The 19,884-nt window shown below is 43.2% G+C and overlaps 1 protein-coding gene across 3 annotated transcripts; it reads left to right on the top strand.

Annotated features, from left to right (window-relative positions):
- The first annotated feature begins 9,015 nt into the window (after positions 1-9,015).
- On the top strand, positions 9,016-12,688 carry LOC125544785 (bifunctional riboflavin kinase/FMN phosphatase-like). Of its 3 annotated transcripts, none has more exons than XM_048708539.1 (10): positions 9,022-9,215; positions 9,506-9,692; positions 9,773-9,903; positions 10,278-10,347; positions 10,603-10,668; positions 11,087-11,241; positions 11,328-11,417; positions 11,530-11,681; positions 11,910-12,002; positions 12,245-12,688. In XM_048708539.1, exons 1-10 carry the CDS (start codon positions 9,152-9,154, stop codon positions 12,407-12,409), a joined length of 1,173 nt encoding a protein of 390 aa, XP_048564496.1. In that variant the 5' UTR covers positions 9,022-9,151; the 3' UTR covers positions 12,410-12,688. The 3 variants fall into 3 exon arrangements, with proteins under 3 accessions (XP_048564498.1, XP_048564496.1, XP_048564497.1); XM_048708540.1 differs by having other exon boundaries at positions 9,023-9,215; positions 11,542-11,681; XM_048708541.1 differs by lacking the exon at positions 12,245-12,688 and having other exon boundaries at positions 9,016-9,215; positions 11,801-12,003.
- Positions 12,689-19,884: the final 7,196 nt, after the last annotated feature.

The raw sequence follows: 19,884 nt of genomic DNA, 5'->3' as shown, positions 1-19,884 counted from the left end.
AGTATTTTCCAAAGACCTGAACCCAATATGAGTCAGATGCTCTCAATGATGAAGCCATTGCCTCAGGATGCACCCTATCCAACTGAGTTCTTCGTTGAAGACCTAGAGTACCTGCCCAGGACCATATATCATATTATCCAGCGGACTCTCTGGCCCATTAAGGGACACTCTCCACATGCCAAGATTGAGGGTGCAATGAAGACTCTCATATTCTATATCATGCATGGCAAATGCTTTAATGCACAGGATCTTTTCATACGACAACTTGTTGCGTCAGGCTCGGACTTATTTGGTCTAAAAATCTATGCCCCTTGGGTGATGAGGCTGATCAAACTGCACTCTACAATTTCGTATCAGCCCTCAGCCCGAAACCATCGCATCTTCCTGCCAGATGTGGATATCTCTGCTGAAGCAATATACCCTAAGCCTGCCAAGCAACCAATAAGTCTTCAGAATTCCGAACACCAGAGCTTCACGCAGAATGTTGAAGGTGTTGAAGCCATGTCCAGGGTCTATCCGATGGCTGGCACTACACGTGCACCAGCATCAACTGAAGCCACAGATAGCACAAACGCTCCAAGACCCAAGAAGTGTGCTCGTGTCCTCACTGACCGAGAGCTTCTTGTGGCCCTTCACCAAAAGCAAGATAGGCATCACGACTGGCTGAAAAACGTCAGATGAAGAGCCTCTTGGTGGATGTCAATCGTCTTCGAAACCTGGCCACCAAGAATGCCTTCGTTACACATGAGACTTGCCGTCGTATGTGGAAAGGGCTCTCAATGATCTGCACTGAAGCTGAACTTGAAGAGGATGGCTTCACAGAGCACTTCAAATTTGACACCACACCTCCTAGGAGGGCTGTGATGCGCAACACACCGTCACTTGAAGACTCTGAGTATTCCTCATCTGCTGCCACCGTCACTGCGAGGATCATTGATGAAGATGATGATGCTACTTCACCACCACCCGCCTCAGCACCTCAAAGCTCAGCACCGCCAAACAACTCCACCGACCCTGCTGCGCCTGGGAACGCGTAGAAAACTCTATGTCTTCAAACCTTTTTGGTCATTCCTGACAAAAGGGGGAGAAGCATATGATGTTTATAGTCTTCAAGCGGGTCAACATGGGCGAGTGCCTTGTTTTGTTATACTTTGCTTCATGTTTACAACTCTTGTTTTTGCTTCATTTGGTTCTTTTGAGTTGTAAACACTAAAACTCGATGGTCGTCTGCTACTTGTTTACCACTCTGTTTGCGAAGATAAATTCCGCATGTGCGACGATAAATTCCGCACTCATCTCATTCTGCAGACGTCCATTTTCCATTATGCATGTCATTATCTTCATATACTTTCACATGCATAGTGGATTGTCATCATAAGCTGAAGCTGATCTCCACAAGTACAACCTGCCATGTGCATTTGCATTCCAAAAGCAAATTAACTTATATGCACATCTTCAGGGGGAGCTCTTGCAACTTATGAAGACAATTCCTTTACAAACTTCACACTTTATATTCCCCGTTGAAAACTTCAACTAGTTTGTCATCAATCACCAAAAAGGGGGAGATTGTAAGTGCATCTAGTGCCACCCCTAGTTGGTTTTGGAGTATTGACGACAAACCTAGTTGAGGGACTAATGTGTTTGTGAGAATTGCAGGAAAACACAGGTAGAAGTCCCTCATTGATTCGGTTTTACTACCAGAGATGACCCCTAAAAATGTATGAAGACATTGAAGACAAAGGTGGTATATGAAGATATTCACATTGAAGACTATGACAACAGAAGACACGTTATGAAGCCTATGGAAACTCGAAGACTTAGATCCTTCGTAGTTCTTTTTATTCTTGTTGAGTCATAGGAACCACCGTACTGTTAAGTGGGGTCCAGGAGAACCAGTCAGAATGACTGAAGTGATGCCTAAATCAAAAACCTATGTCTTCGAGTGAAGACAATGAGAGCGAATCTTGTCCAGAGCCAGACAAGTCAGCTTTGCTTGTAGCCCAAGTAAAGTTGCCATGAGAGTTCGAAATCTGACCGTTGAGACACGTGTCAGTTCCTTAGTGACCCAGGGTCATTTCGGACAAATCAGGTCGGGTTGCCAAGTGGCTATAAATAGCCCACCCCCACAACCATAAACGGTTGGCTGCTCAGATTTCAGTGCACGGCTTTTGTCATTTGAGAGCAACCCACCTCGAAGCCTTTGAGAGAAAATTCCTAGTGAGGAGAAAAGCCCTAACCACCCAGAGCCAGAGTAAATTGGGCATCACTTGAGTCTTCTTGTCTGTGTGATCTGAAGACTTATTACACTTGAGGACTGTGAATCCTCCAGACGGTTAGGCGTCGCGTTCAGAGCATCCAAGAGACATTGTGGATTGCCAGTGAACGAAGTCTGTGAAGGTTTGGGAGTCTACCTTGAAGACTTACCAGAGTGATTGGGCGAGGACTAAGTGACCTTAGCTCAAGGAGAATACGGTGAGGACTTGGTGTCCTGAACTGTGTGTTCAGGACTGGGTGTCCGGGACTGTGTGTCCTAAGGTTTAAATACCTAGCCGCTCCAACCAGACGTACAGTTGTCACAGCAACTGGAACTGGTCCAACATATCATTGTCTTCAACGAGTCACTGGTTTCATCTTCACTTCCTTCCCTTGCTGATACTTATTGTGAAGTCATTGCATGCTTGCTTTATCATTTGTCTTCACAACGTGAATGCATGATCTGTGTGGCTTCATAACTTCTTCCCACTTGATCCTTATTACACTAAAGCTGTTTGTCACTGTGCTTTCACTCTGTGAATACATGACCATGGCTGGCCTAGTGTAATCTAACTTCCGCTGCATAGTAATAGGCATAATCTTCACTGTTTGTCTTCAGAACTCCCAAGTTTTGAAGACTTTCATAAAAATCGCCTATTCACCCCCCCTCTAGTCGATATAACGCACTTTCAGTACTCTATGATCAAGGGTGCATCTTTCCCCATATGTGTCTCGATAGTGAAGCTATTGCTGGACTGCCCTGCTTGGAAGAGGCACTTGATTGTTTCCGTGATGCTGGTCTTCTGAACTTTGTGACTGCCAAAGAACATTGGAATGAAGAGCTTCTGCTACAATTTTATACTACCCTCCACATTCGCGGCTACAACAGAGATCCGAAGACTTGGATCCTTGAGTGGATGACAGGTGATGTACACCATGAAGTCAAAGCCCAAGACATCATTGAGCTTACTGCCCTGCCCACTCCTGGTGAACACTATGAACCAGGTTGTCAGCTCCACCGCAATGCCTTGGAGAGCATCTTTCAGAAGCCAGATCCCAACATGAGCCAAATGCTGAGCATGATGAAGCCACTGCCCCATGACGCTGACTATCCAAAGGAATTCTTTTTCAAAGACCTAGAGTATCTGCCCCGCACTATTTATCACATCATCAGGCAAACTCTATGGCCTGTCAAAGGACATTCTCCTGCAGCGAAGCTTGAAGGAGCAATGAAGACATTGGTTTTCTATATCTTCAATGGCATCAGCTTCAATGCTCAAGACTTCTTCATCAGGCAATTGGCTACATCTGGCTCTGGTATCTTTGCTCTAAAGTTCTATGCTCCATGGGTAATGCGCCTCATCAAGCTTCACTCTGCTATCAACTATCAGCCTTCTGTGCGCAACCATCTCATATTCTTGCCAAAGGTTGATCTGTCTGTTGAAGGCATATACCCAGAGCCTGCCAAAGAGCTTGTTTATCTTCACAATGCTAATCACCAAAGCTTCACACAACACATTGAAGGAGTTCAGGCCGTCACTCGTTTTTATCCTTTGGTTGGCAATACACGTGCCCCTCATACCCAAACTGAAGCCACTGAAAGCACAATTGCTCAAAGGCCTTGGAAACGATCTCGTGTTCTCAATGACCGAGAGCTTCTGGTCGCCCTGCATCAGAAACAGGATAAGCATCATGACTGTCTCAAGTGTCAAATGCATAGCCTCTTGGTGGATGTCAATCGCATTCGCAACCTTGCCACCAAGAATGCGTTTTTCACTCATGAAACCTGTCGCCGGTCGTGGAAGAGTCTGACTCTGCTGAGCTCTAAAGATGATCTTCAACAGGATGGCTTCACGGAGAGATTCAAGTTTGATTCCACTCCTCCATGGAACGCTCACTTGCGTCGGACTCCCTCACTCAAAGACTCTGACTATTCTTCCTCAGCTGCAACTGTTAATGCCAGAGTCATTGATGACCAAGATGATGCTACCTCACCACCTCCCACTTCGATGCATATCGACACTGCACCAAGTTCGTCTGCACCACCAAACATCAATGACGACCCTGCTGCTTCGTCTACTCCTCACGGAAATGAGTAGAAAGCTCTATGTCTTCAAACCTTTTTGGTCATTACTAACAAAAGGGGAGAAGCATATGAGTTGATAGTCTTCAAGCGGGTCCATATGGGTGGTTTGCTATACTTTTTGCTACATTTGCCAAGTGCTTACAACTCTCGCTTTTGATACATTTGGTTCTTTGAGTTGTAACACTTAAACTTGATGGTCGTCTGCTACCTTTTCGGACAACTATGTGATGCGATGATAAATTCCATATGTGCGACGATAAATTCCGCACGAAGTCATTTTGCAGACGTCCATTTTTCATTATGCATGTCATTATCTTTGCTATATCCCTTCATGCATGATGAATTGTCTTCATAAGTAGAAGAGGATCTCCGCAAGTACAACCTGCCATGTGTATTTGCATTCAAAAGCAAAATACTTATATGCACATCTTCAGGGGGAGCCTTTTTGCTACTTACGAAGACAATACCTCAATCCTTTACAATTTCACATACTTTTATTCCCGTTGAAAACTTCAACCAGTTTGTCATCAATCACCAAAAAGGGGGAGATTGTAAGTGCATCTAGTGCCACCCCTAGTTGGTTTTGGAGTATTGACGACAAACCTGGTTGAGGGACTAATGTGTTTGTGAGAATTGCAGGATAACACAGTTAGTAGTCCCTCATTGATTCGGTTTACCTACCGGAGATGACCCCTAAAAATGTGTGAAGACATTGAAGACAATGGTGGTATGTGAATATATTCACATTGAAGACTATGACATGAGAAGACATCGCATGAAGACTTTGGAGCGCGAAGACATAGTTGTTTCGTAGTTTCATTTTCTTCTTTGTTGGGTCATATGAACCACCGTACTGTTAAGTGGGGTCCAAGTGAACAAAGTCAGAGTGACTAAAGTGATGCTCAACCACATCCTAAGTCTTCAAGTGAAGACAATAAGAGCAAATCTTATCCAGAGTTGGATAAGTCAGCTTTACTTGTAGCCCAAGTCAAGCTGCCGCGTGTGTTTGAAATCTGATCGTTGGAACACGTGTTAGTTCCTTAGTGACCCAGGGTCATTTCGGACAAATCAGGTCGGGTTGCCTAGTGGCTATAAATAGCCCACCCCCTACACCATAAATTGGTGGCTGCTCAGAGTTAGTGCACGGCTTTTGTCATTTGAGAGCAACCCACCTCCGAAGCCTTTGAGAGAGAAATCCTTGCGAGGACAAAGCTCTAAACACCCAGAGCCAAAGAGTATTAGGCATCACTGAAGTCTTTCTGTCTGTGTGATCTGAAGACTTGTTACACTTGAGAATTGTGAATCCTCTAGCCGGTTAGGCGTCACGTTCTGAGCATCCAAGAGTCATTGTGGATCGCTGGTGAACGAAGTCTGTGAAGGTTTGGAAGTATACCTTGAAGACTTAACTGAGTGATTGGGCGAGGACTCTGTGTCCTTAGCTCAGGGGGAATAAGGTGAAGATGCGGTCTTCTGAGTTGAATCTCATCCTCCCTAACCAGACGTACAGTTGTCACAGCAACTGGAACTGGTCCAACAAATCCTTGTCTTCACCAAGCAACTGGTTCTATCCCTTCCTTCTCTTTATTTACAGTTGGTCTTTGTGAAGTCATTGCCTGCTTGCATTATCTGTTTGTCTTCACTTTGTGACTGTTTCTTCTAATTGGCTTCATACCATCTTCCATCATGATCCATACTGCCTAGCTGCTAATAGTCTTCGTGCTTTCACTTCTTTGAATACTTGACTATGGCTTGCCTAGTGTAGTCTACCTTCCGCTGCATGTTAATAGGTTCATTTCTATCGTTTGTCTTCGAAACTTCCATGTTTTGAAGACTTTCATAAAAATCGCCTATTCACACCCCCTCTAGTCGATCACTAGCACTTTCATCCTCGCAAGGATCTCTTTCTCTCAAAGGCTTCGGAGGTGGGTTGCTCTCAAACGACAAAAGCCGTGCACTAAGTCTGAGCAGCCACCAATTTGTGGTGTAGGGGGTGGGCTATTTATAGCCTGGAGGCAACCCGACATGATATGTCCAAAACAACCCTGGGTCACTAAGGAACCGACACGTGTCCAACGGTCGGATTTCAAACACACGGGCAGCTTGGCTTAGGCTACAAGCAAAGCTGGCTTATCCAACTCTGAATAAGATTTGCTCTCATTGTCTTCGCTTGAAGACATAGGATTTTGGTTGAGCATCACATCAGTCATCTGACTTTGTTCACTGGGACCCCACTTAACAGTACCGTAGTTCCTATGACTCGATAAAGAAGAAAAGGAAACTACGAAACAACTATGTCTTCGCACTCCATAGTCTTCAAGTGAATGTCTTCACAAGTCATTATCTTCATCGTGAATGTCTTCATGAACCACCATTGTATTTAATGTCTTCATACAATTTTATGGGTCATCTCTGGTAGGTAAACCGAATCAATGAAGGACTACTACCTGTGTTATCCTGCAATTCTCACAAACACATTAGTTCCTCAACCAAGTTTGTTGTCAATATTCCAAAACCAACTAGAGGTGGCACTAGATGCACTTACAAGTGCCTACTCCGCTTCCGTGAAGCCAAGGCGGGGGTCAACGATGATCTGCGCTGAATCAGGCAAGGCACCGGCTGTGTATGCTGGCGACAAGGTAGCGGTGGCCAACGTGGGACCCAAGCGATGTCGGCCTCCATGGTCTACTTTTCCTCGGTTCGGTGGTGGCCGCGGGCATGCTGGCCGCCTCCGCTGGTAGGGCGTGGTTACGCCTACGTTTGAGACGGATGGCGTGGCCGTAGGCGCGGGAGGAGCATGACGACACGGCGGCGTCCGCTGCATCCACGGTGCCTGTGCCACCGTGCTCCCATGCATGACGGCGTTGAACAACTAGCTACTCCTCTGGGAGCTGCCTTGGAGCCGCGAGTTGCTACACCAGGGATGTAACGCCTGGACACACTCGCTAGCGTCATTACTAGACTGACCTCATAGATCAATGCTAGTATTTTCTGCGCTCTTTGTCCTCACTCGTGCGCACTGGAGACCAACTTCCCGTTCGGTCACCCATCCTGAAATTACACTAAGCTGAGCACACTTAACTTTGGAGTTCTTTTCGAATGGGCTCCAAGAAAAGAAGGAATTTCTCATTGATATAAGTATCCCTAATAAGTCAGGATATCACATACACCTCACTACCCCCACTCAGAGGAACCGACGTCCTAGTCGGCCACAGGACGTTCCCTCTTGGCGCATACGTCTGTGCGTCCAGTCCAGCACATGTGCCATGTCGTGTGCCACGACGGGTCACAAACGCCATGCACAACATGATCGCGTACCTGGCCCGCAAACATCCGTGCAACCGCAAGGGTCGGCTCTGATACCAACTTGTAATGCTCCGGACACATCCGCCGCGGCCGTTACTCCTGACGGGATCTAGGCTGGCCTCCACAATAATAGTCTTTCATGTGCACTTTGTCCTCACTCGTGCGCACCCGAAACCAACTTCCTGGCCGATCACCCATCCTAAAATCACTCCAAGCTGAGCACGCTTAACGTTGAAGTTCTTTCCGAATGGGCTCCCAAAAAAAAGGAATTCCTTATTGATATAAGTAGGCTATCATCCCTGATAAGCCATGCTATCACAAGGGGTCAGCTTGGAGCGACAGCTTGCTCCTTCGCTTGCCCGCCTGCAGCCTCGCCCATGGTGCTGACGGCCTAGGGTGGCGAGGGAGGTGGAGCAGTGAGTTGCCTAACTCGTATCAGGCGGGCTCGGTAGGCCACGTAGCCGACTTTTATGTCGTAGAACTCCTCTTCCTGCTTGTCGAATGCCATGAAGAGTGAATATGGTGCAAGGAGGAGGTGTGGTGCGGTTCTTGCCCGGCGTATGGCCTCGTTTAAATAGCGGGCGGACTCGAAGAGCCAATCGGCGTTGTGTTTAATGTCGGCCAGCTGGCGGACAGAAGTGTTGCCGGAGTAGGTTTCTCGGCACACATGCGGGTTTAATGAAGGTAGCGAGGCTGTCTGAAGCCGGTTGAATGCAGCGAGGAGTTGTGTTCAGCCGTGCGTGCAGCGAGTGACACTCTTTCGGCCGGCACGCCACTTCAATGCCGGCTTCAATGAGAGTTTATGTCTGCTCTAGGTCGGCATTAATAGGAGTGACCGCTCCATGACAGCATGAATGCGGGCAGCTGGCGTCGGACGGAAATACACGCGGGCGAGGGAGGGGTTTTTTGTGGGCCAGGTTAGTCGGACGCAAGCGTAACTGCTACCTGGACGTCTACAAAGCGCACCTTAGTTTGTCTCCTGTTTGTCGGATAAAATTCGTTTAAATCGCTCGCAAAGCCTTTTAGTTTATCTTCGGTTTGCGAGAAAAAGTGAGCGGGGACAGCGGATTGATATATGATTTGGGTCTGTCTAGAACACATCTAGATGTGACATAAATCTAAGCTGATGTCCACTCTGTTTGTGGTCTTTTTTTTTTGTCCTAGTTTTTTTTGTTTCTTGTTGATGCATTATATATATCTGTGAAAGCTTAGATGTGACATTCTTAAAAACATTTAGATATGAATTAGACAAACTGATATGATTTTAGATGCAAAACACGTCCGAACTCTTGCCGCGGCATCCGCCACTAGGCACGGAATCGACCAATTGCGTCCCCGAACCTGACCGGTCGCGCATCGTTGCAAATGGACTCCGATTCCACCTATCCCCTCGTCGGCCTCCTTCCGTCCCGACCCTTTAAATCCCACGAGCAGCCCTCCCTCCCTCCCACGGCGCCCACACCCGCTAATCTCCTCCGTGACTCGCCTCGTCTCCTCCGCGATTCATCCATGGCAGCGACGCATCGGGTCTCCGCCGTGATCTTCGACCTCGACGGCACCCTCTTGGACACAGGTACGCGGATCCGCTCGCTCTCAAGCTCAAGCCGCCGTCCCGTGCCGTTCGATGCTCCGCCTAGTTCGGTCGATGTGTCCTATGCTCGAATAGTTACACAAGGATTTGTTTTTTCTGTTCGTGGCGGGATGTTTGGTCATCTCCTCCAAACCTACGCCCTGCATTCGAAGCACGATTTGTTGTGCCGAGGCGCTGCCTTTCCAGTAAAGCAGAGTAAAAGTGCAATATGAAAGTAGCTTAAAAAAAGTTCAATATGGAGTTTGTAAAGTGTGGTGTGTCTCTTGGTGCAGAGAGGGCAACAAGGGACGTCTTGAAAGAGTTCTTGGGGACCTACGGGAAGGTCCCAGATGCGGCCAAGGAGGAGAAGCGGTTGGGGCAGATGCACAGGGAGTCCACGACCGGGATCATCGCAGACTATGGGTTGCCCATCACCGTCGAGGAGTATTCAGAGGCAATATACCCGCTGTATATCAAAAGGTTTGGTTCGTTTTGCTCAGCTGAACAAGTGTCAGTCACGATTAACGGAAGCACTGAACTTGGCCTCATTTGTTCTCCAGGTGGCAAAGGGCAAGCCCACTTCCAGGGGTTAACAGGCTTCTCAAGCACCTCTACAAGAACAGAGTACCCCTGGCACTCGCTTCAAATTCCATCAGGAGAAATATCGATCACAAAATTTTGAAACTAGGAGGTCTGAACCTTTCTTCAATCTACATTGGATAACTTGCCACCCCTTTTGGTATTCCACAAGTGCCACTTGGAATGCAACAAGTACTTTTTGTTCTACTAAAGGAAAGAATAAATCCGTTGATATAGTACCAAGTCATTAGTTTGATGAAAGAAATTGTGGCATTGCTTGATCTGTCATGACTATCTTCTGAGTTTCCATGCTCACAGTTTGGGTGTACTAATCGTTGTTAATTCTGATTTTCAGTCATCTGTGCCCTAGACATTCGCTTGCACAAACACAAAACTTATAGCAGTTATGGAATTTTTATGAAGTGCTAGATTTATTTATGTTATGAATTGTATGCTGATCTGTTAAAATCTTTACTTGTTTTCCAGAACTGAAAGACTGCTTTTCGGTGGTTCTTGGTGGTGATCAGGTCCCTCATGGAAAACCTTGCCCTGACATGTGCGTACTTCAAAATTTTACAAAATGTTTGTTGCACGTTTCTGCAGCGATTAGCATGTACAAACTGCACTATTTCTGTGCAACATCATACGGTGTAACTTGCAGTGAAATTACCTGTGTGTCCCAGGAACATTCACGTATAATGTCATCTTATTTGACCATATAACATAACCAATTTTTGGTGAAAACATGATTTAAAGCATCTTTTGCTTTGTGCATAACATTGCTGATTATGTGTCATCAATGCTTTTGTAGATTTCTGGAGGCCGCAAAGAGGCTTGGTGTAAATCCGTCGTCATGTTTGGTCATAGAAGATTCTCTGTAAGTATAGCAAACACTACTCCCGTACAGGCTTTTCCCCCCAATGATGGTTAGTTTTCCTTTTGAAAGGGAAATGGAAGAAGTTTAGGTTTCATACGAGATTTAGCTTATCCGACAACAGACAACTTGTTAGAATGTGCATCATAGTATGGATAGCAGCCTTAAATAGCCGAACATAGACATAGTAGCGATATAGTTGCGCTAAGAAAACTAAATTTAGAAGCTAGTGCTTATATGCTTTTTATTTTATTTTTCAAATGCATTTTCCAAGTGTTGACACCCAAGACAATTGCACTTTACAGTATAGTACCATGCCAAATTTCTGCACTCATGGAGATATTAACGTTGCTTTTGTTAAAAGATAATACCTGTTTTGTATTTAATTGAACTTACTGCTTTGCTGGCAAAATGTTCTCAGTGTTGGAGTTCAGGCTGCCAAGGCTTCTGGGGCGAAGGTAGTTGCTGTTCCATCACTGCAAAGTCAAAGGCATTGTTACTCAATTGCTGATCTCATCCTCTATTCACTGCTAGACTTCCATCCTGAGTTGTGGGGTCTTCCCCCATTTGAAGATCGTAATTCTTTCTCCATTAACCACCAGCTTCATTTTTGTTGATTTATTTCAATTATTTAAGTCTGCTGGCTGCCATTTATGTTGCAGGCATCCAAGGTGCTTTGGCCATGGAACCATTACTCTCAAATGCTCAGATAGGTGATGCGGTTCAAAACAATACTCATACACTTATAGCAGGTCGGATACCTTCTTATGTTCTTCTAATATGTCAACAGCTGATAATATTACACTTCTTAGCACATAGTGGTTTGCAAAATACTGTAACAGCACATTTTTTAACACAGAACAGTTTTTGCAACAGGTGAGTGCACCTACGACTCTATTCCTGATCAAATATCAGGAATTTTCTTTGGTTGGGCCAAGTCAGAAACTTATGGAGTCTTTAAAGCGGTGGTCAGCACTGGGTGGGATCTTTCACCGGGAAAATTCGAAAGAGTGATGGTTGGTATTTTAAATTTAGTCTTATCTCTTGGCTATTCTGCACCTTTAAGATGTGTTAACTGCCCATTGTCATTTACAAATTTAAAGGGTTGTGTTTTCTGGGAGTTCTGTTGCTGTAGGTTAACACATGCAAAATACTCCAGACTTTGCTAACTGCTGTGGCATTATTGCCAAAGGATTGTAAAACGAAATAATTTGCCAGCCTTGAACTGTGGTTGTCCTTTTCAGCACATATGCTTTCTTGATTCTCACAACAAGGCCAAAACAGAGGATTCCTTGGAGCTTCTGTTAATTGGCTACATCCGGAAGCTCCAAAGCTCGGTAATGACCTTATCATGTAAATAAATGTAAATTCATGAAGTTGACACTTTGTATTCATTATGCTGTGTATTTTATTTCTTCATTTACACTATTTCCATTTGGTACTCTACTATGGACCCTCTCCGCCATGTAACACAGAAGTCCGCTAGACAGAACCAAGCATATTAAATTACAACTTTGTCATATGACCATTGTCAAAACCTTGAATGCAAGTCCAAACATGATTATAACCTTTGTTGCAGGAAAATATATCTCAAGCAATGAGCATAACTGACGAAGACCAGGCCACTGCAAGAGATGCACTAGACCTCCCAGCTTTCTGTGAATATGCAAAGACAAGGGGTGCATTGGACCTCCCAGCCTTACCTGAATATGCAGAGCCACGAAACGGACTTCTTCTTGCCTGATGCCTGGCGTGCCACTACAGGCTATCTGATATTATTGACAAAAATTATGGGTATCGCTTATTTCCCTTATAAAGGCATGTAGGGATTGCTGGGAGAGTTGTAAGAGCTGCCGGGAAAGAAGCTTGCACTACATTCACGAAGGTGGAATCTCTCGATATTCTCAATTTCTTGGTATCTTTTGACAGACTCGCATCAGAAGATACACTGTAATATTTTATCTATCATTGTGTGTGCCTTGTCGTGTGGATAAAATGTGTACAGACAATGAAGTGGGGGGAGGGGGTAGAAAATGATTATTTACGGGCTGATAGTTTTAAGCATTTCTCATGTATACTCTTGGAAGGAGCTCGTTTTGTGCCTGTATGTGCTCACGGCCATAACCGGTGGCAGGATGAGAAATGTAGGGAAGCAGCAGGGATGTTCCATGTCCATCCTGACCAATCCAAATTGCTACTCCCTCTGTTCACAAATATAAAGATGTTTTGGGTATTTCAATATAGCTACATACGGACACACTAAAACGTGTGTATATACATTTGATTCAGGAGAAAGTTAGAACATCTTATATTTGTGAAAGGATGCAGTAATGTATATATCAAAATAAGTATGCTCTGTCAAATAATGTTCCAAGAGAAAGACATGTTCTTGCACATTAGCTAAAGTACTCATGTAAGTATACATGTACAAAAGTTATTCTTTGTATGAAATGTGATCGAGCAGCCGGCTATTTTCGGAAGCATTTGGAAACTCCAAAACGCATGAATGATCTTTTGCCAAAAACAGCACGACATAATGTGTTTTCATCTTGATAAAGCTAGCCATAATGGAAAATATGAAGGAGAACCTGAGTATCAGCGCACCCTATACGCAAAAAAAAATAGTAATTCAAAAAAATTTCAAAAAATTCCAAATCTTTTTTGGTATCAAACATGATCAAGTATTGTAGTCGTATAAAAAGATTCGTCAGAGAATGACTTTCATTGCATCATGGGTCGAAGATTTGGCAAAAAAAACGCTATATACAAGTACTATACATGCTATATTGTCGTCATAAACTTGTCTTTTTTGTCCCGAAGTCAATTGAAATCATTTCTTGTCCAAACTTTTATATGGGTACAATACCTGATCATCTTTGATTCCAAACAAGATTTGGATTTTTTTTTGAATTACTAATTTTTTTTTTGCGCATATAGGGTGCGCGGGCACCCGAGAACATCAAGTTTCCGTCCTAGCCATAATGGCCTTCCCTAAAAAAATAGTCTGAGGAAAAAGGGAGCGGAAAAAGGCATGATAAGTCTGGAGGCCGGAGCAAGTCTTTTCCTCACAAGTTTGACAACAGAGAAAAACAATTCAATCTTGGCTGTGCGTAAAACAAGCAAACAAAATTCCAGTAAACTAACACAGTTCATATACATGCCCAAACTGTTGACTTCCTCATTGCCAAGATGAAAATTTCAAGGAGAAATTGCTTTCTGAAAAGTGGTTAGCAGGCAATTAACCTCATTCCGGCAGGCAATTTTGTAGGAACAAAAGAGGCATATACTTGTCAAAAGAAAAATAACAGAATCAACTCACGGCACTTAGGCAATTCTGGTCACGAAAGATGGGCAATATGTAACGAAATCTGAGGCAAATACATGCTAAAAGAGAAGCAACTAGATCATGGGTGCTATGTAGCAAGAAAATAGGAGATCTAGGCAACTTCGAATTGAAATTGCGGCAATTCTTCACTGCCCGCTGGCAACAACAGGCGAACCAAACTAGCAAAGATGTCCCCGTGCTGCTCCAAGATAGACTCATGCAAAAAAAAAAGACTCATTGACTGAATAAGCTGGGCCCCGGGCAACCAGGGTGCGGCAATGCCTCGCATAAGGGAGACTGTCAGTGGGATGGTGCAGTACCTTGGGTCAGGCCAATACTATGACGACGCCATGCACATTTTTTTCTTCTTCTTTTTGTTTATATTTTGACTAAAGGTTCCTGATTAAATTTCAAAAAATGCGAAAAAATAATACATATATATTACAAAACTGAAATTTGATTAAAATTTCTTAAAAACCCATGATTTTAATATGTAAATGCAGTGTACAAAAATTGTTGCCATAGTTTAAGAAAATGTTGATATCGTTTAAAAAACTTTGTACCAAAAAAATATTCATGTGTTTCAAGAAAATGTGCGTAGCACTATAAAAAAGTGTTATTCAACTATTAAACAATGTTAAATGTGTATAGAAAAATGTCCCTAGTTTATAAAACAAATGTAAAAGGTGCATAAAATAAATTAGACATTAAAACATATGTTTCCAAAAATCATAATCATGTATTTAGAAAAAAAATAAACGTGTCTAAAAAATAGTACTGACGTATACCACAAATATAAAAATACATGAAAAATAGACATCAAAACATATATTTGAGAAAGATTAAATATGCATAAATAAATACGTATATAAAAAATTATAACATGTATGAAAAAAGTAGACTTTAAAATGTATACTGAAAAATGTTATCATGTATTTATTAACTTTTAACGTGTACAATTTTTTCCTGATGTATAAGAAATATATACATTATGTGTGAAAAAAGTAGACATTAAAATATATTTTGAACATATTAATAGTGTATTTAAAAATATTAAATATGTATAAAAATGTATACAGAAAGTGTAAAACATGCACAGAAAAAATATACATTAAAACATACATTTTGAATAAAATTGAATTATGTATTTTGTAAATATTTAAACTATATAAAAATATTCTTGATATATAGAAAGAATTTTAATGTGTATGAAAAATGTAGGCATTAAAACATATATTTTAAAAAATGTTAATCATGTATTTAGAAAATACTAAATGTGTATTAAAAATGTCCCTAATGTATACGAGAAAAATAATGTATACATTGTGCGTGAAAAAGAAGTAGACACGGGTTGAAAAAGAAAGGCGAAAAAATCACTTTTTTTGAAAAAAAACTGATGAAAAACAGTAAGATAAAAACCCGCAAAATAACAAAAAAAACCGAAGAAAGAAAAAGTAAGGAAAACCCAAGAAAAGGGTTGCTATAATAGTGGAAAACCATTAAAAAACCATTGCAACAATGTTTGGTGAGCCCTATATAAGAATCGGTATGGGCAGGGCATAGCATCCATGGGCAACCAAGTCCACAACCCAGCAAAGCATCTTGGCAGGGCTACAGACTTGTCACATTTGGCTAATTTGTTCTAGTGAGAGAATCAACATATGGGATGATCATTGGATCCCCTCTAGCCACACTAGGATGTTCATAACAAGGAGGGGTGATTCTTTGCTCCGGCCAGTCAATGAACTAATGGTTCCAGGAACTGCTAGTTAGGATGAGGCACTTATAAGAAGCATCTTCCTTCCTCTGGATGCTGAGAGAATTTTAAGAATCCCACTCTCAGAAAATATTGTTGAGGACTTTGTCGCATGGAATCATACCAAATCTTTCTCTTTCACTGTTCGATCGGCGTATTATGTTGAATGGGAACACCAGTTTGGATCAAGATGTTTGAGCATCCAGGGCACATCAAATATTAATCCGGTTTGGGAAATGGTTTGGAAACTGGAGATACCGACTAAAGTGGAGATATTTATTTGGCGGGCCTTTCATGATTTAATTCATGGTATGGTGGTCTTAGCTCACAGACATATGAAGGTTTCTCCCCTTTTTCATGTGTGCAAGTCTGAAACGGAAGACATTAAGCACTTGATTTTCAGATGCCCTACAGCGATGTCAGTATGGCGTACACTTGGCTTGGATGATGTTGTTAAACAGGCCCTTACTGTGGATCGCTCAGATTCTGTCGTTCTTGAAGAACTGCTCCGAAGACCACATGGTTCTTTGCTGGTGCTCGGCTAATTGGGACTGCACGAGACATTGGTTGTGGCCGCTTGGTATATCTGGTGGGAAAGGAGAGAAGCATGCAAGGGATAGATGGTCAAAACTTCAAGCAGCACAACTTTTGTCGTTCATGCAATAACAGGCAATTCGGCAGCTAAGCGAGGGGACAACACAGTTGTGAAGTTTATGTGGGAAAAACCAGGCCCATGATCATACAAATTGAACACTGAAGCCTCGTTCTTTGAAAATGGTGTCGGAGCAATTGCTGTGATCATCAGGAACTATCAAGGAGAAGTAGTGGCGGGAGTGGCAGAACCGTTCACATATGCTGATAGCGTGGGGACAGCAGAAGCGTTGGCTCTTCGTCAAGGTCTACATCTTTGTAACGCCCACAATGCGGCTATATCTCCCACGTGTCGAAGCACGACTTAGAGGCATAACCGCATTGTAAGCAATATCGCAAGAGGGGTAATCTTTACACATCCCATGTACTGAATAAGGAAAGAGATACATAGTTGGCTTACAATCGCCACGTCACACAATAGCATAAATATAACATTACAATCATCCAGATATAATCAAGGTCCGACTACGGAACCAAAATAAAGACAACCCCAAATGCATAATGTCCCCGATCGCCCCAACTGGGCTCCACTACTGATCATCTGAAAAGGAAACGTAGTATCGTCCTGAGTCCTCATCGAACTCCCACCTGAGCTCAGTCGCATCTCCTGGAACGGTATCATCGGTCCCTGCATCTAGTTTTGGAAGGAATCTGTGAGTCACGGGGACTCAGCAATCTCACACCCTCGCGATCAAGACTATTTAAGCTTATAGGTAAGGTAAATGGTATGAGGTGGAGATGTAGCAAGCACTAGCATATATGGTGGCTAACATATGCAAATGAGAGCGAGAAGAGAAGGCAAGGCACAGTCGAGAAACTATGATCAAGAAGTGATCCTAGAACAACCTACGTTCAAGCATAACACGAGACCGTGTTCTCTTCCCGGACTCCGCCAAAAAGAGACCATCACGGCTACACACGCTGTTGATTCATCTTATTTAAGTTAAGTTTCGGATTTTCTACAACCGGACATTAACAAATTCCCATCTACCCATAACCACGGGCACGGCTTTCGAATATCAAAACCCTGCAGGGGTGTCCCAACTTAGCCCATCACAAGCTCTCACGGTCAACGAAGAACATTCCTTCTCCCAAGACAATCCAATCAGACTCGGAATCCCGGTTACAAGACATCTTGACAATGGTAAAACAAGTCCAGCGAGACCACCCGCTGTGCCGACAAATCCCGATAGGAGCTGCACATATCTCGTTCTCAGGGCACACCGGATAAGCTAAGCGTACGAGAGCCAACGTAACCCAAGTTGCCAAGGGACGGCCCCGCACGGTGCTCTAGGTTGGACCAACACTCAGAGGAGTACTAGCCCCGGGGTTTAAAATAAAGATGACCCTTGAGTCCGCGGAACCCAAGGGAAAAAAGGCTAGATGGTGAATGGTAAAACCAAGGTTGGGCCTTGCTGGAGGAGTTTTATTCAAGGCGAACTGTCAAGGGGTTCTCATTATAACCCAACCGTGTAAGGAACGCAAAATCAAGGAGCATAACACCGGTATGACGGAAACTAGGGCGGCAAGAGTGGAACAAAACACCAGGCATAAGGCCGAGCCTTCCATCCTTTACCAAGTATATAGATGCATCAAAGTAGACAAGATATGATAATGATATCCCAACAATAAACATGTTCCAACAAGGAACAAGTTTCAATCTTCACCTGCAACTAGCAATGCTATAAGAGGGGCGGAGCAAAGCAGTAACATAGCCAAACAACGGTTTGCTGGGACAAGGTGGGTTACAGGTTTGGCGTGGCAATATGGGAGGCATGGTAAAGCATGTGGTAGGTATCGTAGCATAGGCATAGCAAAAGAGCGAGCATCTAGCAAGCAAAGATAGAAGTGATTTCAAGGGCATGGTCATCTTGCCTGCAAAGTTCTCCGAGTTGACGTAAGCTTGATCCTCGTAAACATTCTCAACGGGTTCCTCGATCACGTACTTGTCTCCCGGCTCTACCCAAAGCAAGAAAACAAGAAAAGGGAGACACAATCAACCACGTGCAATGCACAAGCAACATGATGCAAAACATGGCATGATATGCGGGATGTGATATGCAATGCATATGCATGCTTCGAAAAGGAAAAATTAAACCTGGCCTCAACTTGGAAAACCAAGAGTGCCGCTGGAAATATGAGTTGATTTCGGTCGAAATCGATATAAAGATCACCGGAATCGGATGCACGGTTTGCAAATGGCAAGCAAAACAATAATGGCACAAAGCTGCGATTAACATCACGAGGCCATCTAAATGCATAAGAACAACAAACTACTGCACTCTAACATAACAACAAAACACATGACAGTGATCCACTCAAGATGCTTGACAAAAGATGAACACTAAGCTATGGCTAAATCACTCAAAAGCAGGTTCAAACAAGCATGGTAAAAGTGCAAAAGATAACATGTTATAGACTTAGAGAAAATAACAACATGTCAGAAATTTAACATCAGGAAGCAATATTTAGAGCAAGATAACAACATGCTACATGAACATATCATGGCAAAGCAAGGCATGGCATGAAGCTATTCAAAGCATACAACAAAAGTCCCTTACTGACCATAAGCCAAAAGGGATCAGAAAATACAATCGCAACCATGTGAACATAGCAAGTCTCGTTAACAGATTCAGACTTAACAGAAAACTGGAACATGGCAAAACAGATTCACGTAGGCATGTTTGCGAGCTCGATGCACTCACCACAAGGCATTTCATGACAAACTAAGCATACACCCAGCAAGTAGACATGATGAATAAGCTAACCATGGCAAGAACAACCTCATAGCATGCAAGGATCAACTGCAACAACCTCAACAAAATTGCTTAACATGTAAACAATCTGCCAGGAACATTTTATAGCAAAAGTAGAGAAGGATTGAGTCATACTAGTGTGCTCCATAATTACAAACAAAGACATGGATGGATAGAACATAAAAATATCTCAAAATCATCCTTACTAAACATGCTCAAAAGAGGCATGGATCACTCTGTAGCAACAAGAATACATGGCATAAAAATATTATCAGGGCAATGACTTAGAAGATTTCTAAGCCCCTGAAATCAGCAATATTACGAGAGCTACTTTGCATGCTTGTGCTAGTCACCACAAAGATCACAAAAATACATGGCATACACCCCTGTAAAGATGGCATGGCATACTTCAAAACACATGTAGGGCTCAAGTTCATATGAGGCACACATTAAACATGGCAAAAATGACAAATGTCCAATATCTGATAAGATTCTGAAACTAACATTACATAGCACTCTTGCAACAGCATTTATGGCATCAAGATAAACTCAAATGAACATGGTGCAATGGAATTAAATGAAGTACACATCGAGACATTGATATGCTACACACCCAAAACGGAGCCACGGGTGCAGAGTTATGGCGCGATGAAGTTAGCTAAAAATTACTGGGACTTGTAGGAAAACGACCTTCGGGATCTAGGGTTCGTTCGGGGCACGCGAACCGAGGT

This window comes from Triticum urartu, chromosome 3 (assembly GCF_003073215.2).
Source record: "Triticum urartu cultivar G1812 chromosome 3, Tu2.1, whole genome shotgun sequence".
NCBI classification, from domain to species: domain Eukaryota; kingdom Viridiplantae; phylum Streptophyta; class Magnoliopsida; order Poales; family Poaceae; genus Triticum; species Triticum urartu.
This window is presented reverse-complemented; position numbering and strand designations above follow the sequence as displayed.

What these genes read in the sequence shown, in the direction of transcription:
- LOC125544785 (XM_048708539.1), top strand. Translation starts at nt 9,152, where the DNA reads ATGGCAGCGACGCATCGGGTCTCCGCCGTGATCTTCGACCTCGACGGC. An exon ending in TACCCGCTGTATATCAAAAG is followed by an intron (nt 9,693 to 9,772) that starts GTTTGGTTCGTT and finishes TTTGTTCTCCAG; the next exon opens with GTGGCAAAGGGCAAGCCCAC. An exon ending in CAAAATTTTGAAACTAGGAG is followed by an intron (nt 9,904 to 10,277) that starts GTCTGAACCTTT and finishes CTTGTTTTCCAG; the next exon opens with AACTGAAAGACTGCTTTTCG.